Here is a 25,068-nt window from a genome sequence, read left to right on the forward strand (position 1 = left end):
TCATTGGGCGACAAAACAAAATCTGGTTGTCGATTGGATATTAGAGCCGTCAATCAGATCTGGACGTCATGCAGAGTCCCGGCCTCAAACTACCGTCGATAGCTCATTGCTCGGCGGAGCTGTCAATCAATGGGCGGCGCGGCGCAAGAGTGTGTGTGTGTGTGTGTGTGTGTGTGTGTGTGTCATTCCGTTCCGCCCCTAACCCCCTGTCATTGATCAAAATGATCACAAATGCATCTGCTGATTGGTCTGTAGGGCCGTCCATCATTAAAAGGCGGGGCCGTCCCCGTAGTGCGCGGCCTTTCCTTTTTTAACCCCGCCCCCAAAAGTCGAAACCGGCGATCTAATTGGCGGTGGGCCAACCACCGATTGGTCGACGCGACCATCAATCACGGGATGGGGCGGGGCCGGTGCCGGCGTCGGGTGAGGTTGGGTTGCCGTGGACGAATTGTGGGACATTTCCTCGGCAAGATGGCGGTGGACGCCGGGCTTGGCAACAGCTGGAGGTTCGGTTAGTGGGCGCGCAGCGGGAATAAGCCCTGGTGCTGCCTACCCGCATCGCTCGGCGCGGAGTGGGGCTGTTTGCCTGCTTGTGTCTCGGATTAAAACCCCCTCGGTGAGGAGTAAGGTTGCCGAGCTCCCCCCTCCCCACAGGTTCCCCCCCCCCCACACACTCTCTCCCTAATAAAATGGCAACCATGGAGAAACTGATGAAGGCCTTCGAGTCACTCAAGTCATTCCAGCAGGGACCGTCCAGCGAGGAGCCGGGGCAGAAACAGTGAGTAAACAGACCCTGTAAAGGGGCACGCACACACACGCACACACACAAAATTGTACACACACACAATTGTACACACACACACACACAATTGTACACACACACACACAATTGTACACACACACACACATCCACAATTGTGTACACACCCACACACATTCTTGAATGTATGTGCTTAATCACACTCGCAAGTACAAAACCACTCACAGCCACATAAACACAAGCATGCAATCTCCCACAAATATATACACAACCCCTAATGCATGCTCTTTGAGTATCATGTACACGACTCACACTCTCAAACTTGCTCTCGCAGATATATACACAACCACGCTAAAAATACTTGTACCCTCACAAATCTATTGCTTATTGCAGAGATATACAACCAGTTACACAAATATACATATACAGACAAATGCAAAACTATGTACGTCGATAAATATAGACACTGAAATGTGAATGCACACAGATATTTAAACACAAAAGATGATCAAAATGCAAACGGATCAGTCAACGTCGTTCTTGAGAACATCAATATGTTTCGGGCAGTTCCTTCATTTAAATGTTATGTTGTCAATAATTGCTGATTGACTGGCTGAGTTTTTTTTTAGTTTTTGTCATTATTTCTTTATTTAGGATGCACATAATTTAGGGTCACTTAGCAACAATGTCGTTGTATTTCCTGTTGAAATGATTGCTCTCAACCGTGTGGGACGTGGCAGGTGTGTTCAGTCATTCAGTGGCTTTTAAACAAAAATTTCTACTTGCTCAACGTGTTCATTCACCTTGTCAAACCTGCCGTGTTCTATTTTTGTAATTCTATGATTTCAAAAACTAATTTAGATTGATAGAGAATATTATTAATAATAAACTTACTAAAAGCAGAGAGCAATAAAATAAACTCCCAAATGATTTTTGGCAAGTCTATGAATTTGGGGTGGGGTTGGTGTATTGGTTTAGCAAATCGGCAACGTCAATTTTTTGTTTAATGCTTTTAAATAAAAGCAGATTTGATAAATTCTGGAACTTCTTGCACAACTGTACCTTCAGAAGACTGTAGTGGTTCAGCATGGTGACTCACCATTGCTTTAAGGGATGTTAGCAACACCCTTGCCAGCAACACCCATGTCCATGAATGAATAAATAAAATTCTGGATTGGGCTCTTTAGCCTTTCAAACTTTTATCCATCATGTATTCACCTTCTGCTTGAAGGACACGGTGGAACCTTCCACCACCACATCTGCAGATAGTGTATTGTAAATTCCAAATGTTGCATTTTTTTTAAAATAAAAAGTTTTTCCCTGTGTCACATTCAATTCTCTTCCCCTTTTCCTCTTCCCCACCTGTGACATCTACTTCTTGACCCATCTACACTATTCACTCTCTTCAGATCCCCTTTTTTTCCATTCGGTTTGTCCCCTTTGGCACTCACCAACTTTTATCGATGCACCATAGAAAGCATCCTATCTGGATGCATCACGGCTTGGTACGGCAACTGCTTTGCCCAGGACCGCAAGAAACTGCAGAGAGTTGTGGACACAGCCCAGCGCATCACAGATACCAGCCTCCCCTCCTTGGAGTCTGTCTTTACCTTGCATTGTCTTGGTGAAGCAGCTGGCATAATCAAAGACCCCACCCACCTGGGACATTCTCTCTTCTCTCCTCTTCCATCGGGTAGAAGATACAAGAGCCTGAAGGCACGTACCACCAGACTTAAGGACAGCTTCTACCCCACTGTGATAAGACTATTGAACGGTTCCCTTATACAATGAGATGGACTATGACCTCACGATCTACCTTGTTGTGACCTTGCACCTTATTGTGCTGCACTTTCTCTGTAGCTGTGACACTTCACTCTGTATTGTTATTGTTTTTACCTGTACTACATCAATGCACTCTGCACTAACTCAATGTAACTGCACTGTGTAATGAATTGACCTATACGATCGGTATGCAAGACAAGTTTTTCACAGTGCCTTAGTACAAGTGACAATAATATACCAATACCAGCATTTTCTCCAGTCCCACCCCCTCTAATTTATTTTTTTGTTCTTGAATAGAAGTATTTGGCAGTAAACGAATGAAATATCTTCATTTTGGAACTGTAACTTGGTGAGGTCTTTGCACTGCAGCTAATATTGGGTTGGTTATTGTAAGCAGGCACTATAACTGCTCCGATCTAACAAGTCACTGACTCTAAGGGAAACCCTTTGAATCTAGGAGCAGATGCAACAGAACGATTACTATTTACAGTTCCATTGTAACTAAGCACATAAACTGTCTTTTGAAAAATAAAAAGAAATTAGAAATAAACCCTAATTTTGTAAGGGTAGTGATGTGTGTTTATAAACTCTGCAGTATCATGGTTTTTTGACGACTGGATGTAATGCACTACTGCAGTGCTTGATGTCAGTAATAATAGATGCTGTGGAGAGCGATGCAGTGAATTAAGAGTTCAGATAACCCACTGAGAAATATGTAGAATTACTGCTGTGAGCCATAGGCAATTTTTTCTTTTATTGTGGAAAATGTCTCTTTTGTTCAGCTATGAACTGAGCTATATTTTAAGTTGGAGATTAATACTTAAGGTATTGCACAGTGATTGGAAGTTATGGTATGTTTGTTAGGTGGAATTAAGGGGATGAAGCTATTGGCACATGATAAAAATCTGAATATTTAATGTAGACCATTTTGTTACTGAAGACTTGATCTCCTGCATGGGTTCTATTGCAAAATTGGTTACTGAATTAAGGGATTTCTTGGATCAGTGCTTAGAACTGCTGGAAGGTGGAGTGACTGTTTAAGTTCCTTGCAGGTACTGTTGTCACGGTTTTGTGGTAATTGCTCACCATCTTCAGCACCAGAAAATTCCATGTACACAGGGTATTGTTCTTATTAGTTCAGTTGATTCCTTATCTTTTTTTTACCTTTTTGTAAAGTAGATCTAAGGAGTGCTGATTGACAAAGAGACATTCTAAAGCTCACACATTAATGCACTTCCTTCGAGTCCATGATGTACTTTTTTATGGAGTACAGAGTGACCAAGGAGAAATTGACCAAGCCACCAAGGGCAGTCTTTCCAAAGTCGATAAATCAATGCTTCACATCTTTATTGTGTTCATCTTTGGTAAAGTGGAGACAAAAGCAACTTCATTGGTTAAGACATTTAACAAAATTTCTTCTGAATCAGAAGACTAATAATCACTTTCCTTCAAATCACTTTCAATATGATACAAAGTATTTTGACTGGATCCCTCCTTCTCTGTACTACTTTTGTTCAGTCTTCAACCACTAATGGAAAGTGAGCTTGCATACTCAATTTCATTCACAATGTCTCAGCGTTTTTGGCAATAGTTGGTAAACTGGTTTAGTCCAAACTTATTGATAAGGTTGTAACAATGCTCTTTAATTGGAGTCAGTGAAAGAAAGAACTTGCACTTATCCAGCACTTTTCAAATCCCTTTAGTATATCCCAAAGCACTTCACAACCAGTGAGGTACTTTGGAGGGGTAATTTTGCAGGAAATTCAGCAATCAGTTTGCACACACATAGCTTCCACAAAACAGCAGTGGGATATTATCCAGGTGGTTTGTTTTTTGTGCTATTGGTTGGGGGATAAATAATAGCCAGGATATCAGGGTTGGTGTCATTATATTTTTAGCACCCTTCTGAGGAAGTAGATGGGGCCTCATTAGCTTTCCAATGAAATGCTAAACCACTCCAGAATGTCCTCAATACCACACTGAGTGTCTGCATAGAGTCTTGTGCTCCCAATTGCTGGAGTGAGGCATGGACCTTGACCTACTGATTTGGAGGCAAGATGGCAAGTTATGTCCAGGACTGACACAAAATGTGCCATTGTGGAGAAGATCAAATTTTTACGCACCATGCTTAAATTGGTAAGAAATATTATTCAATTTATCTCTCATTTCTTGCCTTGGTGTTTTGCATCTGTTTTACATTGCAGTGTAGGTTAAATGAATGACTGTGGAATTACATCTTGTTCAAATAAAGTTACACCAAGCATGAAGGCAGAATTGGATTTCTGTTACTTGGCAATGAAACTTGACGTGACTGCCCTCTGAGTGGTCGAGCAAGCCACTTAGTCTTATCAAATTGTTCTACATAGTCAAGGTGGCAGCCCACTCGACCTCTGCAACTTCTCAAGGCGAATCTGGATGGGCATCACCAGCCATGCTATTGTTGCCCAGATACTGACTCTGAGCAAAAATATTGCAGGATATACTGAGGTGCATAACATCAGAGAGTGTGTTTGCATGTCCTTTGCCAGGAAATGTTAGGAAGGCTAGTTCTCCTGATGATTTTTCAAATTCCCTTTTCACCCTAGATCAGCTAGTGAATTTAGTAGGGCATTTTAGCAAGGGCCAAGCAAAGGTATGGTGAGATGTCGTTTCCCCAAGCTTGGGTTCATCATTGTTTCCATTTGGAAGCTTGCAGCCGAGAGTAGGATCAGGTGCAAAGGAAAACCTTTGGCTATTTGGCCTTCCTTTCTCTGGAATTATTTAAGCTGCAACTTTACCTTTTCAAATTACACAGCAGGGAAACAGGCCCTTTGGCCCGAATTATTCATGCTGTCCAAGTTGTCATCCTAAACTAGACCCATTTGCTTGCAATTTGCCCATATCCCTCTAAACATTTTCTCTCCATGTACTTGTCTAAATGTCTTTTAAATATTGCAATTGTTGTTTTAAGCACTGTAAATTTAAAATTTTGATTTGCACTTGAATAGGTAGGCACAGCGTTTCATAAAGTGCAGAAGTATACTGGTTACTAGCTTGGCCTCTGCTCTCTTGGTCAGCCTCCCATCTTGCAAGCTGTAAACTTGCGTCTCCAAAACTCTGCTGTCCATTCCTTATCCTGTATACCTAACACCCTTCTCATTGACTTATATTGGCTTCCAGATTGGCAAGGTTTTGTTTTTTGTTTTTGTTCATATTTTCACATTGCTCCATGGGCTTGCCCATTATTAACTCCATAACATCCCTCAACCCTACATCTTTATTCGCTCCATTTCTGGCCTCTTCTGCAGCCCTTTGTTTTTTGCCAATTGCACCTCTCCAGTTTTCATTGCTACCAGCTTTAAGGTACATGGACCTAAGATCTGGTATTTTTTTTCTTTAGAGTTCTCCTTAAAACAAAGACTTTGATCACCTCTTGTATCTCATTATGTGGTTTTGTCTGAAACCACATTTAATAGCACTCCAGAGAAATGCCTTGGGACATTGAGGATGATGTATAAATGCAGGATATTATTCCAGTGCAAACCCACAACAATCTGAGAAGAGGGAGAGTCTTACCAACTGAGTTAAGGTAACACTTAAGTTGATCGTGAGGGACCGAGGAAATGATGTGCAGGGGCACTTTTTTGTATTTTAAGAAGTTGTGGAAGCTTTTTATCATTCCCTTATTTTCATTTTAAAGGTAGATATGACAGATTTTCTTGATGTCCCTGTGTATTTTGTTTGTCTTTGTTAATGCATGCTGCATTGTGTGTTGAAAAGGGTGTGCACTTGTATTATTTAGTTTATCAAAACCACAGTGAGCAGGTGCATGAACCATATCATTAATCATGATGTAAACAAGTTCTGCTCGTGTCTGGGCTGTAATTTCTAATGGATATACCAGAGGTAGTATGCGTACCATGGACAAGGTTCTTTATTGGGCCTTGACTTTGAGCTAAGATTACAATCCAAAAAACAATTAATGAAACTGGAAATTTAATTTATTGTGGAAATTACAGCAATTAAAGTTTAATGCATTGAATATTCAGGGTAGTGGTATGACACTTGTCACTTCAGCATGTTTGTGTTTGTGGTTCTACCCTGTGAACTTGAGCTGGGTTGCATGGAAATGGTTTCAGCCAGGTCTTGCTCGGAGTTCTGTGTTGCAATGAGCAGAAACCTAGTAAAAGAATATAGCTTTTCATGATCATTGAGCATCCCAAAGTGCTTTACAGCCAGTGAGGTACTAAACATGGAATTTAGGCTAAGATTTCAGTGTAGGGGATACTACATCGACAAAAGGGGATGAGTTCCTGAAGATTCCGTTTGCTCCCACAGGTGGACAACCCATTATTTTAAACTATAACCTCTGGTTCTATATTCGCCCACTGAAGGAAACATCCTCTCCTCGTTCAGCTTTTCCAGACTGCCTCTCCTGTCCACTCCTATCCCACTGCCTCCTACCACTAAGCCAGTTTTGTATCCAATTTGCTATCTTGCCCACGATCCCATGTATTCTAACCTTGTGGGCTTGTCTACCATACAAGACCTTGTCAAAGGCCTTGCTAAAGTCCACAAAGACGCTGTCGACTACCCTGCCCTTGCACAAAAAATAACTCAATCAAATTTGTGATCTCTCGCAAACAAAGTCATGTTGACTATCCCTAATCATTCCTGCCTGTCCAAATGCAAATAATCTCAATCCCTTCCAATAACTTTCCCACCACTGATGTAGTTCCCTGGCTTGCCCTTGAAGCCCTTCTTAAAGGTACAACATTAGCTGTCTTCCAGTACCTCGCCTGTAGCTAATGACAATACAAAAATCTCTTCCAGGGTCCCAGCAATCTCCTCTTTTCCTTCCCACAACATCCTAGGATACACCTGGTCGAACCCTGGGGATTTATCCACCTTTGAGATTCAGGATTTCCACACCATCTCCTTTGTAATGTCAATATGCTTCAGGATATCTGAGTTTACTCGCTTCCATGTTCTCCTTCAAGGTAGATCCAGACAAAGACCTCACCCATCACTCCGTGCATAGATTACCACACTGATCCTCAAGGGGACTTACTCCCTCCCTAGTTACCCTTTTGCTCTTTTTACAAGTGAAGATTGGATGGGCAAAACTTGTATCCATTAGAGTTTGGAAATGTGTGAAGGTACTTAATTGAAACATACAAGATCATGAAAGTCTGGATAGGCTGAATGGGGAGAGGATGTTTCCTTTTGTGGGCGAGTGTAGAACCAGTGGTCCATTTACGACAGAGATGGTGTGGCTTTTTCTGAGTTTTCTTCTTCAAAGTGCAATGGAAGCATTGAATATTTCTAAGGCTGAGGTAGATGGTTCAGAGGGACTGAAAGGTTACTCTACAGGTGGGAATGTAGAATTGAACCAAAATGACAGATCAGGCACGAGTAACGTACTGCCCCCAATCGTGCATTTGTATGTCCTAATTGCTGAACAGTGTTCCTGCTGAGAGGAGGTCTGTGAATGGGCACAGCCTTGGACTTGGCTGGACTGACCTCCATTGTTAGATTCTGTGTTCAAATGTTTGAGAGTCATGTGAATAGTGGCCACTTGGGGCATGGTGCTGGAGATGTGTGAATGCTGCTGAGTTCATATCATATTAAAACATTAAACGATTGATTGGGGGATGATGTTGAAAAAGACGGGTAACAAAGATCTTTATAGAGTCATACAGCACGGACACAGGTCCTTTGGCCCAACTGGTCCACGCTGCCTAAGATTCACATTTGGCCCACATCCCTCTTAAACCTTTCCTATCCATGTATCTGTCCAAGCACCTTTTAAATGTTGTTAATATACCTGCCTTAACCACTTCCTCCGCAGTTCATTCCATGTACTGACCACTCTCTGGCTGAAGATTGTGGTCAACAATTCTTCCATGCACTGCTTATAGTTTTAACATTCATTTGTTTCAGTTTTGCTTCATTGCTCACTTGTTATGCATGGTTTGCCTACACTTCTGAGAATATTTTGAACAGGAGTATGTCATTCAGCCTTAATCTACTCGATCATCACTGCTGATTTATACCACTTTTATATCTTGCATAACTAAAAGAACTATGAATTTCAAAAGCTCTGTTTGATACCCTGCATTGACAGTCCTTTGGGAAGGAAGGAGTTCCAAATCCCCCTTTCCCTTCATGTGGATAAACTGTTGCCTGCTTTTCATTGCCTCTTTTCTTTTTACACGCTGATTAGATTACCACTTAATCTTCTGCACTCAAGGGAACGTGAGCCAGTTTGTATGATTTGTTCTCATGATATTGACGACTCAATTTGAGAAGGGTATACTCTTTTACAGTGATTTTAAGAAGACTTTCAAAAGGAATTCCATGTGACAATTTTTTGTTTCTCCTCTCTGAATCCCTTGGCATTTGATGTCCTATCAACTGTTTGTCTTACAATGAATCATAAGCGGTAGGTTATTTTCTTTGCATCTCCCTGGAGTTTGTGGAGTTGGGTATCTCTGTAAGGTTGCTGCAAGAATTTTGTATAAAAGACTGAAGCTGTATTTAGATGAAACAGTACAGCACGGGAACAGGCACTTCAGTCCACAATGTCTGTGTCAAACACAATGCCATTTTAAACTAAATCTCTTGTACCTGCACGTGATCCATATCCTTGCATTCTCTGCATATTCATGTGTCTATCTAAAAGCTTCTTAAATGCTTTAGGTGCCAAAGCTCCAGTACTTCTGTTTTGAAATTTGCCTCAGACTTTTTGAGGGGAAGTTTTCATGCATGGGCTGATAGGTAGCAACTAACAGTCATGCCATAAGTGCCAGGTAATGACCAGCTCCAGCATAGGAGAGTCTAACCACCTGTCCTTGACATTCGTTGTTACCTCTGCTGAGAAGCCCTACCATCAACATTTGATCATGCAGAACCGGATAGTGCTCCGAACATACTGTGGTTGCAAGTACAGGTCTGAGTGTGTGCTCCTTTTTGTGAGTAACTCGCTCCTTGACACCCCAGTGCCTTTCCACCATCTCCGAGGCACAAGTCAGGAGTGTAACTCCAATAACACTTGAGAGGCTCAACACATTTCACGAGAAAGCAGCCCAGCTACCAATGTAAATATTCATTTTTGTCATCATCAGCACTTGGTGGCTACAATGTGTACCATCTGCAAAATGCACTACAGTTGCTTATCCAGACAACAGCACCTCCCAAACCTAATAGTAAGAAGGGTAACAGGCACATGGAGCACCACTGCCTACAGCTTCCCTTCCAAGTTACACACTATCCTGACTTGGAACTATATTGCAGTTCCTTATTAATGGCTCATTCTCAATTCTGGAAGTCCTTACCCTGCAGTGTCATGGAAGCAGCTTCATTGCAAGAACTGAAGGTGTTCAAGGAAATGACTCACCCCCTCCTTCTCAAGAGCAGTTGGAAATGGGCAGTACTTGCTGGCTTTGCAAGTGATGTTGCGATCCCAAGATAAAGGGCATAACGTGTAAAATGTGCAAGGGAAATGTTGATGAAGGTCAGTGTTGGAGAGATATATAAAGAGACAATGTATTGTTGGAAAGATTTGGAAGTCAAACCAGGGGAGGAGGAAGTCAAACCAGGCTTGAACTTTCACACTGAACGGTAGGGCCCTCGGGAGTGTTGAAGAACCAAAGAGCTCGGAATAAGAGTACGTAGTTTCCTGAAAGTGGTGTCACAGGTAGTCCGAGAGGTGAAGAAGGTGTTTGGCGTGCTGTCCTTCATCAGTCAAGGCATTGACTACGGGAGTTGGGACATTGTGTTGCAGTTGTACAAGACATTGAGGTTGCACCTGGAGTATCGTGTACAGTTTTGGTTGCCCTGCTGTAGGAAGTAAGTCATTAAGCTGGAAAGAGTGCAAAGAAGATTTATGAGAATGTTGCCAAGACTCGAGGGCCTGAGATATCAGGAGAGGTTGGGTAGGCTAGGACTTCTTTTCTTGCAAAGGAGAATGAGGGATGACCTTGTAGAGGTGTATACAATCATGAGGGGCATAGGATGAATAAACATGCCCTTTTTCTCAGGGAAAGGGAAGGTATAGGTTTAAGGTGAGAGGGGAAAGATTTAATGGGAACCTAAGGGACAACTTCTTCACATAGAAGGTGGTGCATAAATGGAATGAACTGCCAGAGGAAGTGGTTGAGGCAGGTACAATAACAACATTTAAAAGCCATTTGGAAAGATACACAGATAAGAATGGTTCAGAGGGATATGGGTCAAATATGGGCAAATGCGACTAGCTTAGATGAGCATCTTGGTTGGCATGGATTGATAGGTTCTTAATTGGTAAGTGGGTTAAGAGTTGCAGGGGGATAGGTGGGAGAATGAGGTTGAGTTTAAAAAAACAGGCATGATTGAATGGTAGGGCAGACTCGATGCACCGAATGGCCTAATTCTCTTCCTATATCTAGTGGTCTCATGGATGAGTTGGGCTGAGGGGCCTTTTACCATGTTGTATTTACTCTGACTCTGAGCTGCTTAAAGAAAAGAATATTAGTGTTACCATTCTGATTGGACGTAATCCTGGAGATTTCTTCACATGTCCTGGTCTTTTAAACCTATTTTTTAATTAATTTTTTTAAAATTAAATTTTAGTTACAGTGTGGTAACAGGCCCTTCCAGCCCAACGAGTCCGCGCTGCCCATTTTAAACCCAAATTAACCTACCCGTACGTCTTTGCAATGTGGGAGGAAACCAGAGCACCCGGAGGAAACCCACACAGACACAGGAGAACATATGAACTCCTTACAGACAGCGACGGGAATCGAACCCTGATCGCTGGCGCTGTAATAGCATCACGCTAACCACTACGCTACCGTGCTGCCCTTCCCTTAAGTTGATATTATTGTTTAATAGCACTACTCAAAGCAAATGAAAAGTAAAATAACACTTTCTAATGCCTGTAGTTTCATTGGAATGGTTTTTAATCTTCAGTGCTGATACTTTAGTCAGATACCGAGGGAGTTGTGCATTGCCAGCTATCTGTTCTTTCAGGTGAATGTAAAAGATTTCATGGTATTATTTCAAAGAAGAGTAAGAGAATTACTGCCAGTGTCATGACCAATGTTTATCCTCTACCACGGAACCAAAACTGATCATTATTATGTCGTTTTTATTTTGTAGGAGCAAGCTCTATGCAACATTGTTCTTGTGTTTCCTGCATTATTGTGCTTTTAAAAAGTAATTAATTGACAAAGAATTAGCTTGTCTTGAGGGAAAGTTATTTCATAAAAGATTATTTTTTGGAAAAGGTTCAGTGCTGCTAAGTTCTTCCCATTAGAGTAATTGCAGGTAGGAACTCCAAACAGGAATGATAAAATCACTCATTCTACCATTTTGTGTGTGTGATACATGAAGTAATTTCTCAATGTGTTTTGTGTTTGATGCTATGTACGTTTAACATTGTCTTATCACATAGAAATTTGTCTAATTTCCTAAAAACAATTACTAGCATTTAAATTATACAGCATTGATGAGAGCTAATTGATCTATTGTGCACATGATGACTCTTTGAAGGAGCTATCTAGTCAATACTACTCCCTATTGTAATTCTTTTAATTGGTTCATGGGATGCCATTTGAAATGGTTGACATTTATTTTCAATCCCTAATTGTCCCTGAACTGAGAAGATATTGAGAGTTGGCCATTCAGATGGATCTGTAGTGTGTATTAGCCAGATCTGTTAAAGGTGACATTCTATTCCCAGAAGGGCATTGGTGAACCAGATTGATTTTGTCAAACCACTTCTAGCTTCATAATTCCAAGTTTACTTAATCACTTGATTTTAAATTCCCAAGCTACCAGGATGCGAACTCTTGTTTTTGTATGAAATGTCCATTCAATAACTCAACCACTGCACTGCTGTGCGTGATTTCTTTGTGTTTATCTATTTAATCTACATCTTTAATTCTTTTAACTTTGGAAGATATTTCAGGATGACTTGCAAAAATGTGGGTGGGGAAAGCAAGGAAGGGAAAGGCATTAGGTGAGAATAGACCTTGCAGTGTTATCTAGGGACGGTACTTAGGAATAGATTTTAAAGGTGAGCAATTATATACGTGACTAGGTAATCAGTTGGTTGTTTCTCCATCTGCCCTCGCCATCCCCACAAAGAAAAAGTATATCAGCAAGCATATGACGAGTAGTGTGTTGTTAAATTTTTAGATGTTTGTCATCCGTGTTTCATGCATGAGTGGTTGTTCTATTGCTGTAGTGAGCAACAATGTAATGGTTAATAACCACATGTTACTCGAGCTGCTTGATGTTGTTGCTTGAAGCTATTGCAGGATACATACTGACGTGTGCAGATGGAAGAGCTCCAGTGTGGAGGGGCTATGTGGTTTAATAGTATCCTTGAGATCAAATGTTGTGGATTTGGCATTGATAGTCTTGATGGGAAGTAGCATTAAGTGAAATAATTTGCTAAAGAATTTCACGCTAATATGGTTGTTACAAAATAGTAAGCCAAAGGCACAGTAGCGTAGCGGTTAGCATAATGCTTTACAGCTCCAGCGACCTGGGTTCAAATCCGGCCGCTGTCTGTAAGGAGTTTGTATGTTCTCCCTGTGTCTGCGTGGGTTTCCTCCGGGTGCTCCAGTTTCCTCCCACATTCCAAAGACGCACGGGTTAGGAAGTTGTGGGCATGCTGTGTTGGCGCCGGAAGCGTGGTGACACTTGCGGGCTGCACCCCAAATCACTATGCAAAAAGATGTATTTCACTGTGTGTTTCGATATACATGTGACTAATAAAGATATCTACCTACCTATCTATCTATCTAAATGCACATAGAGGGGATATATTTAACTAGAATTATTGTCACCTTGAATCGTGCAAGAATTCAGTGTGCATTGTTGTTGGTCCCTGTAACAAGCTCTGTTTCCTAGCCACCAAATCCATTCTTCTTTGTAGTTGCTGTCTGGGAATAAACCAGGCAAGTTACAACCCAATTATTTATTAAATTCTTTTCAGAACACTCGTGCGCTGTAATGCCTAATTACTGTTCTTGTCTTCATTTTCTGCAGGAAGAAAGAATCTGCCACGACCAAAAAGGACCGTGTAACTCACTGCCTGACCATATGTGAAAACATTGTTGCACAGTCTCTTCGGTAAATCACTGGAATCTTAATCGAAAAACAAGTAACTGCAGATGCTGAAAATCAGAAATAAAAACAGAATGCTGCATACTTAGCAGGTTAGGTAGCATCTGAGAGGAGAAGCAATCAGCATTTCACTTCTGAATGGTCATCGACCTGAAATGTAAATTCTGTTTTTCTCTCTGCAGATGCTGCCTGACCTGCTGAGTATTTCTAGAATCCTCCATTTAAGATGGTATCCACTTTCGCACTGTCTAGTAGAGTACTGACTGGCTAATGTTCTTAGTCTTCCATTCTGAATGCTCAGTTGCTTTCCACCTGTAAATGAAATCGGCTTGGGCTGCCTGCTGAGCATTATTGTTTGGGGAAACTGGGTGTCAGGAACCTGGTGTGAAAGCCTGCCCTTGCATGTTAATGTGCTGGTGACCTGTTGCAAATCCCTGCCCTTCACTGGCACTCCCACAGCAATGAATAGCCCATGGTTCGGTGTGGAGCCGTTGCCAGTGATGGCTGGTATTAGGTGGCCTGCACTTGCTCAGTGCTGAGATATGTGGCTCAGGGATGCAGCAAAATATTTAAGAAATATCATTTCAGTATTTTCCAGCAAGATTAACACGGTTGAAGTCACTTTAGGAGCAGGGATATACATAAGGCAGAAAGTGATATTTTTCCAGGGCTAGAAAATTGAAACTGAAGGCATATCGGACAAGCTGGGGTTCTTTGGAATGGGAAGTTGAAGGGGCACTTGCCTGTGGTGGGGTTTAGATAGTGTAAATAGCAAGGATCTATTTCCCTTATTTGATGTGTCAAAAGCCAGGGGACAGATTTAAAGTAATTGGAAGAGGATTAGAAGGGAGATGAGAAAAAGTCTTCCCAGCCAGAGGGTGACAGGGAATTAGAAAGGAAGAAACCCTCATCAGATTTGAAAAGCTCTTGGATGCATACTTGAAAAGCCATGACCTGCAGGAATGAGAAGTGCTGGAGGCTGGGGAGCTGTTTTACAACCTGTGCAAATACAATGGGCTGGATTTTTCTATGATTTTAGTCAGCTAACTATCTGAGCTCCATGGATATTAAGTATGGGAAGAATTGGCAGAAATACGACTTGTCTGTAAAAAATTCATTAGAGAAGGGAATGGTATTGGATAGTCAATGTTAAATATTTCTTTTTCTAAATGTAGACCAAGTCCAGGGACTACAGACCCATTGACATGATGTTAGTTACAATATATTTTAAGAAAGAAAAGACTTAAAACTGAAATTATAGGAAAGAATAGTCGGTGCTAGTTTCAAAAAGTTGCGTTCGACCAATTTTATTTGTTTATATTTTTATTGCAGAAGCAAAATAAATAGTAGGAACAGGATAATGTAGCATTTTTAATATAATCCTCTCCCTTAGGATGGAGACGTCCTTTCTGGGTAAACTAGTTGGACATTGTGGCCGCTGTCACTATGGCTTTTACACAGTAGAAAAATGAACAAGTTCTAAGCTTTGTAGAGCTTGTAGAAGAATGAGTGGAAAGTCAGAAGGATTGGCAAAGGGCAGGATGTGATCTGACACTGGGCTCATTGTTGAGACTGTTGTTCACCATTAATATATATGATTTGGGAATCAGGAAAAATAAATTTGAGGGCAAGGGAAAATTGGAGGTATTGATAATACTGAGGAAGAATGATAAATTATTAAATTTACAATGTCGATTGTAATTACTGAGTTTCAGTGGTAATAATTAAGTTTTGCATTGTGATGGACAAGAGGCCAAATATTCCATGGGGTGCAGGAGGAAAAGGGTACTGAGGATACAGCATTAAATTAATAAAACCATAAAATGCTGAAAGCAGGATTTATTTTAAGATAGAATTTTAAAGCAGAAAGGTTGTACTGAAGTTGCTTACACTCTGGTGTGCTGCAGCTCATTCCCATATCATAAAGAGTATATTAGAGCATTTGAGAAGTTGGAAGAAAGATTTACAAGGATGTTATCAGAATTGACATAACTGTCAATGATGTCTGATCAGACCTGGACTCTCTTCCTTCAAGAGGAGAGAAAGCTGAGAAACCTCTTGATGGCAGTCAAAGTTTGATACAGATAGCAAAAGTCTTTGCTAGTGTGGGAGTCCAAATGCATGCTTAAAGATATAAAAGGTCACCAATCAAATGGTATATTTGGAATAAACATCTTGACTCAGTGTGGCAAGGATGTGGAACTGCTACCACAGAGAAGTTGAGTATAGCATAAAGAGGAAGCTAGTTAAATGGGAAAGGTATGTTATGCAGATAGAAGTAGTGAGTGGGTAGAGAGGAGCTGTTTGAGGAAATTGATATTGAGCATTAAGGATGGACCAGCTATCCTTTCATTTTTGATTGCTTCCCATTGTGTTGATACATCAAGAGGCTGTTAGAATTCAAACTACTCTGTTAAAATTGTTTAAAGTAAATAGAGGTAAATCAACAGACCAGTTTTCATTGAAATGCACTGAGTCTGTTGTGCGTAGAGTGCAAGGTTCAATTTTAACCCTGTCATTTTTAGAATTCCTTATCTAAGCAGGGTAGGTTGTTGACTTGTAACTGTGGACTCTCGTTTGATCTTGCTGAGTTTTTTTTCCAGATTTCCAGTGTCTGCAGTATTTTGCTTTTGAATGACTACCTATGTAAACTTTTATAATTAGAATCTTCCCCCAGTGGAGGCAGTGCATCACTGCTGCCAGTGAGAGATTATAGTTGGACTTGGGTAAATTCATGTATCTTGTTTGTATATCAATGTGACAAGGCATTTGATTTTTAAAATGGGGCTGAGTTGAGTTTGCACATTATGGGCTAAATTTCCAGACCTGGTACTCTGCCTGTACATGACCTGGATTCCCCATGTGAAACACCAGGGAAGTTAATATCCATGCTATGTGATGGATGATGTACACTACATTTTGGGCACTAGTCATATTTCAGATGTCACATGCAGTAAATTTCTATGAAACAAAATAAGATGTTTAAAAATTTATTTTGAAAATACAATGAAATTTTCCAACAATCAGGAGATGCATTTTAATTCTTTTCAAAGTAGATTTTCTAATATTCTTGATTGACTAAGAGTTAGCCTTGTCTTAGCCTGAAGGAACAGCAATTATACTTGATGTCCTTAAAAGGGATATTGCATTAGATGCAGCCACACCTTTTGGCTGCACGAACTTATCGTGCTCGATGCACTACTCCAACATGTACAATACCATGCATGCTCAGAACTACTTTGATCAGTATCGCTAGAGAATGGCAGTGCTCTGACTTCTCCTTGATTATTGAAACTTCCCATTTTTCTTTTCAAGTCTCTACGGCCTACCCTTTCTGGCTCTATAATCTCCTCTAGCCCTGAAACTATCAGAGGTAATGTGCTCCTCAATTCTGGCCTCGGCCACACATGCAGCTGTCATTATGCCATCATTGGCAGTCATGCCTTCAGATGCTGAGGACTGAAGCTCTGGAATTCCTTTCCTAAATCCCTCCAATTCTTTCTTTAAGCTGCTTCTCAAAACCTACCATTGGAACTGTTTTGGTTATCTGTTTCAATATCCTGCATGGCTTATTTCGAAGCTTGTCTAATAACTCTTCACATATAACAGTAAAAATAAAAGCTCCTTGATTTTTTTTTACTGTTATACATGATTAGATCCTCATTGTTTACTGAAGTATACCATGATGCGGGATTATCTGGGGGCGGTGGTGTTGGTGGGGGCGGGGGGGGAGGTTGGGAGGTGGTGGAAATGTTATTTGCAGTCCTGATTTTGGAGGAAAACGTCCCTTCTGTTTATAACTATACTTGTTCGTATTTATTTAGGAACTCACCAGAATTTCAGAAGTTGCTGGGAATTGCAATGGAGATGTTTTTGCTCTGTTGTGATGATGCAGAGTCTGATGTCCGAATGGTGGCAGATGAATGCTTAAATAAAATTATTAAGGTAAGTTAAATATGGCTTCATTACTGCTGCACATGTTATTTGGGAGACTTTGATATTCTGATTTTGTTTTTGATACTTGTGCTTTTAAACTCAATTCTGTGACAAAATAGTGTTAATCATGGTGATAAGGGCAAAACAGTAGTTTAATGCGGTAAATGTTATGAGAATGTGTTGGGTATGTGACGAGGGTAGTCTCTGGTCACCTGCTTAGTTTATGTATTGAAGCCTACATCCAAGCCTTTGTTTTCTGTAAGTTATTTCAATACATCGCTGGCCAGCCTTTCATATTCTCCAGATATGTCACCCACAGCATTGCTGTCCATTTCATCTCATTCATTCATCACTGACTTGCATTGGTTTCTGGTCATGCAATATTAAAATCGTCATCCTTATTTTCAAGTTCTTCTGTTGGAATTTATTTGAATTCTACTTGAATTCAAATACTATTTCTGTAACTTCATCTTTGTTCTCGCCTTTCTTCCCACTCTTCCCAACAAAGCTGATCTTTGCTCCTTCAACTTTGTTGTATAGTGCTTCTATAACAGTGTTGAGAGATTGTGCACCATTAAAACTGCTATATAAGAAAATTTTTTTAAATATTACATTCTACATGTATTGGTGTGGATTAAGAGATTGGGGTGTGTTTTTTTTGTCCTGTGATGTAATCAACATTGAGGGAGGGAGCTGCTCTATTTTACATTATTCATCAGCCTGCAGAACTAAATTTTCACTTTAAACATGTCATCCACTATTTAAGAAAAGGACAGAGAAAACAGGAAATTGTAGATCACTTAGCTTGACATCAGTAGTCAGGAAAATGCAGGAATCTTTTAGTAAGGAAATGGTAACAGGGCACTAGAAACAGAATAATAGGAATGAGCGGACTCACAAAGATTTATGAAAGGTAAATCACAGAGTCGTAGAATGATACAGCATGGAAACAGGCACTTCGGCCCACTGAGTCCATGCCAATCATCAGGTACCAATCTAACTTAAATCTCATATTCCCATCAACTCCCCTCTGAATGTTTGAGAAACTCAGTTATAATTTTTTCAGGTTGTAACTAACTAGGTAGAAACGAGTGAACCATTTCAAGTGTAACTGGACTTTCAGAAGGCCTTTGAAATGGACTGCATGGTAATTGGGGGTAATATACTAGTGTGGATTGAGAATTGACGAAGAGAAAACAGGAGAGGAAGAAACACTTCATTTTCACACTATAGACTTGTGACCAGTGGGGTGCCACAGGCATTGGTACAGGGGCTCCAGCATTCACAATCTATATCAATGAATCTGAAGAGGGGAACCAAGTACATTATATCCAAGTGTGCAGGTGATTTAAAAACTAGGTGGCAGTATGCTGTGAGAAAGATGCAGAGAAAATAGGGGGACTATAACTATGTTGTTAATGGTCGAGGACATGGTAGGTGGAATGTTATGTGGAAAATTGAGGGCTCTGTACTGATTAAAAAAAAATAGAAATAACGAGAGATTGAAAGATGTTGATGTTCAGAAGGACCAGATCACTGAAAGTTAATATGTAGTTTCGTCAAGCAGTCAGGAAGGCAAATTGTATGTTGACCTTTATTAAAAGAGGACTTGAGTCTCACTGGTGAGATCCCATGCAGAATATTGTGTATAGGTTTGTGTCTGTAACCAAGCAAAATAGATCTGTACTGTGGAAACCTGAGACTGGAGATGCTGGAATCTGGAGCAACACACAAAAAGGTGGAAGAACTCAGTGGGTCAGGCAGCATCTATGGAGGGAAGTAGACTGTCAATGTTTAGGGTCTAGACCCTTCACCTGGGCTGAAAGATAGAGGGGTGATAGCCAGTATAAAAAGGTGGAGGGAAGGAATGGGGAATGAGCTGGCAGGCGATGGATGGATCCAGGTGAAGAAGGGTGATAGGCAGATTAGGGAGGGAATAGTGGGAATCCAAGGGTGGCAATGGCCAATATCTGAGGACATCAGTTTGTCAGGGGAGGTTTTTTTTTTTAACACAGTCGTGGGTGTCTGGAACACACTGCTGAATGTGGTGGTAGAGGCTGATACAATAGGGGCATTTAAAAGACTCTTGGATAGGCTCATGGAAGTAAGTAAAATGGAGGGTTATGGGCCGTGTAGGAGGGAAGGGTTATATTGATCAGGGAGTAGGTGTTTATATAGGTTGGCACAACATCGTGGGCCGAAGGTCCTGTACTGTGCTGACTGTTCTATGATCTATGTTCTAAGAACAAAAATGAGGGGCTGAATGGTGTACTACTTTCATATATTCTTGTAAAAGGGGGTGGATATTTTTCATGAGGATTGAAACAAGTGTTCTTTCTACTCTGATCTGGTCAAAAGTATAGGTGGAAGAGAGAGGGTAATGTATAGGGGAAAGAATGTGAAGCAACTATTAGATTGGAAAAGTTTGGCTATTTGTTGTTTGACCCTGTCAAACGTGATCTCTTGTTACCAAAGGATAGATTTGGACTTGTTCGTGGAAGAAATGGAGAGGCAGGGCTTTTGCTTTTTTCTGTAGAACTTGTACTCGAGTATCTTTCAGTATTTTGATATACGCATCTGTCCCCTATCTTAAATTTTGCCTGTGGCTGAGTTAAGTTGCTGATCAAAAGTTACCTGATGATTTCACTATCTTCCCCATTTTGAATTGCCTGTGCACGAGGACAGCAGTTCTGTGGTCTGGATAGTTTTATTAAGCTGGTTTCATTAAGCAAGCTGATTCTAGAATTTGTACTTGGACAGGCATTTTGCAAAGTCACAAGGTGCAGGTTGGATTTTTGGCTGTGGGACAAACTGGTGCAGATGTCAGCAGCTGGGGCAATTCGTACAGTCAACTGAGAAACCAAGTTGAGTGGTGTAAATGTCCAATCTGCGGTGTTCTGGATTTGAGAAGAGTGAAAAAGAAATTGAAGTTGCAAACAGGAATGACAAAGCCGGTTTATTTGAATGTTTGAAAATCAAGGAGCAATGAATAGTGAAATAGATCTTGGGCAAGGAGTCCAATTTCAACACTCAGAACAAACACTCAGAACAGAGCAAAGAAGAAAGAACAAACAGGAGGAATGAATTAAAAAAAAATTGTCCTGGAATCTTATTTGATTTATTTGTGGTTCCATTTGGATAATTAAATAGAACAGTCCCAACACTAATATTTGAAACTTGTGTTTGCTAAAGTTTTAAAAATATTGTACCTAATCTATTTTTTTTATTAATTAACAGGCCCTGACTGACTCAAATTTACCACGGTTACAACTAGAATTATATAAAGAAATTAAAAAGGTTGGTAAGCAATTAGAATGTTTTTAATGATTTTATGATGTAATTATATGAAGTAAAATATTAGAATGAACTGTCATAATGTACTTGTGGAACATTTTAGCTTGGCTGCTCAAACGTGGTTACATGGAGTACAATACGTAGTTATTTTTAAAACTCTTCCTTCTGTGTTTTGTTTTGAATTCGAATTGGTCTAAAAGTGATTTATCGAGCCATACAGCAGAAAAACTTGCTTTTTAAAATTGTAGTGGAATAAAATTGGTCTTTGTGCTGCTGTTAATTTTTCACCTTCAATACCTATGCACTTTAACAAATGAGTTGTTAGAAGCAGCATTTATTCCAACACACTGATAGAAATGATAGAAAGATTTGCATTTGTATTGCAGTTTCCTCAGGCTTGTATTGTCCCAAAGTATCTTTTGAAGTGTAATAACATAGCTAATATGCAAACTCTAACAGCAACATAACCAAATGATCTATTTTAATATGTTGACTGAGGTTGTGTTATTGGCCAGGATGCCAAGGTTAATGTCCTTGCATGACTTCCATATAGTGCCATTGGATCGTTATTCACCTGAAAACATCAGGTGTGACGTCTTTTAGTCTCACACAAAATGTGGCATCCCCAACAGTTCAACGCAACCTTATCCTTGGTTCTTGGTGATGTTTGTGCCAGAAATAAGCAGGTGCTAAATAAAAATGATTTACTTTTAGAAGGCTAACAGTGTGGTTAGACACAATGGCTCAGTTGCTAGGAGGTTGAATTGGTTCATGCAGGCTAATTTGTTTAAAACTGTGTAGCCTTGAAATTAAGGGAAGGTCGTAGCGAAATTTTCTCAGGATATTTGATCTGTGATTGTATTGACAAACTCTGGACTAGAAACAGATTTATTAATAATCTGTAACTTTTTAAGCTAGATTCTTGGTGGGAAATCTCATCTGGGCTGATCGATGGTTTTGAAATTACCAGGTTAAAAAATACCTGCAGAGCTTGAATGTGACTGACATAACCTGCACTTAATGCCCATTGTTGCTTCCTCTTGAGAAGCAACCAGTAAGCCTCTGTTTGAGCTGTTGAAGTCCATGTAACGATTGTGCTCCTTCAGTGCCTGGAGTCTGAGTGTTCCAAGTCTATGACACAGCCACAGTGAGAACACGTGAGACCAGGAGGAAGACTTAGAAGCAATGGTATTTCCATGAGCTTAGTGGTTTGTTTCATCTAGGAAGAAGTAGGTTAGGGAGGTGCATTGTCAATTACCTTTCAACACACAGTTGTTCTTTTCCTCTGTTCTGCAGAATGGCTCATCAAGAAGCTTGCGGGCTGCACTTTGGAGATTTGCTGAGCTGGCTCACCTTGTCCGTCCACAGAAGTGTAGGTCAGTTACCTAATCATGTACATCATTTGTAATTTGTTGCTGCCTTTATATTGGAAAAGCTGTACCAGCTTGACATTGAGGACTTTCTATGCTCAAGTCTATCAAATTCTATTCATTTAGGGAAGGTGATGTCTTGAGCACAACTGAATTTGGGTGTAGGAGCTGATTTTAATATCATTCATTAACTCAGGATTTCTGTTATTTCCTCTCATCCTGTTTCTTCAAAATGTCAGCATTCATGCTCCTTATCACCTGACCTGTCTTAACCTGTGTCCATGTAGGCTTTTGTCTGACTCACTTGTCCCCCCAACTCTGCTTTTAAATTGAAAATCCTCCACTCTCTCCCCCCTCCTCAGTTCTGAGAAAGGTTGCTGATGCAAAATATTGAGTAGCTTCTCTTTCCACAGATGCTGCCGGACTTGCTGAATTCTTCCAGTCTTTGTTCCTGTTACTTAGCCTGCTTATTTCACTCCTATGTAAAGCTGGGCTCATTGTCACCCCCTGTGTAAAAGAAAATTAGTCAAGAAATGATAATCGTTCAGGTCCCTGTTCATGCTCTGTGTCTGAAAAGAGTGGATGGAACGAGGGAATAGTTAAGCCAAGGTTTCCCCATTTTGCACTTCTCTTTAACCATACCCTTCTTTGCAAGCAACCTCCCAGTATTTACTAAGCTGCTGAAATTAGGAACAGCAAAGTTATAGAATTAACTCCCCTGCCCTCAATTTCATTGTTGTCAATCTGAGCTATTCCCTCTTCCCTGTTTCCTACAGTGCCTGTGTATTTCCAGTGTAAGGTACAATATCTGACAGTGAAAGGTCTGGTCATTGAAAGTTGAAACTGATTGTTTTCTGTTGGTCATCTGCAGAATGAGCTCTGTAAATATCCAGTGCTGAATACTGTACAGCTTTATAAATTATAAACTATATTTACATACATCTTGCACTAAACTCTGATATTGTATTTGGAAATATTGGACCTTGGATGATTGATTTTTGTCTTGGGTGAGTAAAATTTGCTTTTGTTTAATCCTGTCTTTCATCCCTGACTAGGCCATATCTTGTGAATCTACTTCCCTGCCTGGCTAGGATCAGCAAGCGATCGGAAGAATCTGTACAGGAGACACTGGCTGGTGCTGTGCCAAAGATCATGGCAGCTTTGGGCAACTTTGCCAATGATGGTGAAATCAAGGTACTGCCACTTAAGAGGTGGTGCATTATTTTTTTGTAATAAACCCACATAGCACTTTATAAAAATTCTCAGAGAAACTTCAGGCTGTGATATTGATGTACAATTCATATATTTCCACTAAAATTCATTACTTAAATGTGCTTCTGAAATAAGCAGGTTAAAACTCAACCATTGACACACAAGCTAAAGTTGTACAGATGGGGTAACTTGTGTGATTTAATATCAATATCTGAGTAGAAGTTCAAACCTTGATTTTTATTTTTATATTTTAATTTGGAACTGAACCAAAAGTACAGTATGTTCTGTGCTGGCATTTTTGGGGAAATATTAGCGCATTGTTGCATAAAGGCAAATTTTATTTCTGGGTGTTAGCAATGGTTCTCTGTGAACAAATGTTGGGTTGTCCAATTTGCTCTTTTAGTTAATGTAAAGAAATATCGAAACTGTGTTTTATGAATCTTTAAATATCTCGAAGTTGCTTGCTCTTTTATAATGGCCAGATGCATGGTGTGTAGTGCTCCTGTGGTACAGAGTCAAGGAAGGTCCATGATGTGGTCATCGATTCAGGTTAGGTTTGCTGAGCTTGACTTGGCTCACAGTAAGGGCAATGGTCATACCATGTGACAGAATGACCTTCTCTGGTGCTCCCTCTCTTGACAGATGGCTACACTTTAACCACTGTCCTCCCATCATTGTCATCTTTAGTCCTGATTTCTTTCACACTTATCCTTAATTGCACCTTCTCTAATGCTTGTCTGTCTTTTGTACTTTTGGGATTCAGCGGAATTCAATACGGAACTCCCAATAGTGACTTGACCAATTTGAACAACCTCTGGAGGATGCTGTTCTGTCTCTGTGACTATATTTACTTTTTAAAATGGCTTTGTCATTTTGTTTTAATGTTGAAAGCCCATAACCGTGACACTCGAGCAATTTCTGTTGTCTGAATTTCAAGGCTAGACTTCAATGTCTGTTCAATCCATTTTATAACGTAATTCACTTTTGGATCAATATTTCTGCTGGTAGTGGTCAGGGCTTTTCTATTCATTCTCTGAACTGAGGCACTATTGGCAAGACCGGCACTTATTGTTAATTCCTAGTTGTCCTTGGCAGGTGACAGTGAGCTGTTTTCTTCCTAAACTGTTAATAAATCCAGAGAGTAGTTAAGAGTCAGTTATTGGGGCAGGCACAGTAGTGTAGCAGTTAGCATAACGCTATTAAAGTGCTAACGACCCGGGTTCAATTCCGGCCACTGTCTGTAAGGGGTTTGTACGTTCTCCTCGTGTCTGCATGGGTTTCCTCCGGGTGCTCTGGTTTCCTCCTACATTCCAAAGACGTACGCGTTAGGAAGTTGTGGGCATACTATGTTCGCGCTGGAAGTGTGGCGACACTTGTGGGCTGCCGCCCAGAACACTCAACACAATGAAATACATCTCTTGCGTATCGACGTACATGTGACTAATAAAGATATCTTATTTTTTGATTTAAGACTTTGGTCATCTAGACCATGCTGTACAAAGTCAGCAAGTTTTGCTGATTACGACTATAGTGAATTGGTTGGCTTTTTGTGACAGTTCGACAGCTTCCTGGTAACTTTAATTGATGTCAGTTCTCAAAACTGAAAGCAGTTTAAAA

The 25,068-nt window shown here is 40.4% G+C and overlaps 1 protein-coding gene across 7 annotated transcripts in view; it reads left to right on the top strand.

The window, feature by feature from the left end:
* Window positions 1–399: 399 nt before the first annotated feature.
* Window positions 400–25,068, top strand: part of htt (huntingtin) — a 184,871-nt gene continuing 160,202 nt past the window's right edge. For all 7 annotated transcript variants that reach the window (XM_052019338.1, XM_052019340.1, XM_052019339.1 and 4 more), the window contains exons 1-6: window positions 400–778; window positions 13,562–13,645; window positions 17,464–17,584; window positions 20,813–20,872; window positions 22,166–22,245; window positions 23,295–23,433. In XM_052019338.1, the coding sequence (XP_051875298.1) occupies window positions 690–778; window positions 13,562–13,645; window positions 17,464–17,584; window positions 20,813–20,872; window positions 22,166–22,245; window positions 23,295–23,433 (573 nt within the window). In that variant the 5' untranslated portion in view covers window positions 400–689. The remainder of the gene's footprint in view (window positions 779–13,561; window positions 13,646–17,463; window positions 17,585–20,812; window positions 20,873–22,165; window positions 22,246–23,294; window positions 23,434–25,068) is intronic.

Source organism: Pristis pectinata, chromosome 7 (assembly GCF_009764475.1).
Source record: "Pristis pectinata isolate sPriPec2 chromosome 7, sPriPec2.1.pri, whole genome shotgun sequence".
NCBI classification, from domain to species: Eukaryota; Metazoa; Chordata; class Chondrichthyes; order Rhinopristiformes; family Pristidae; genus Pristis; species Pristis pectinata.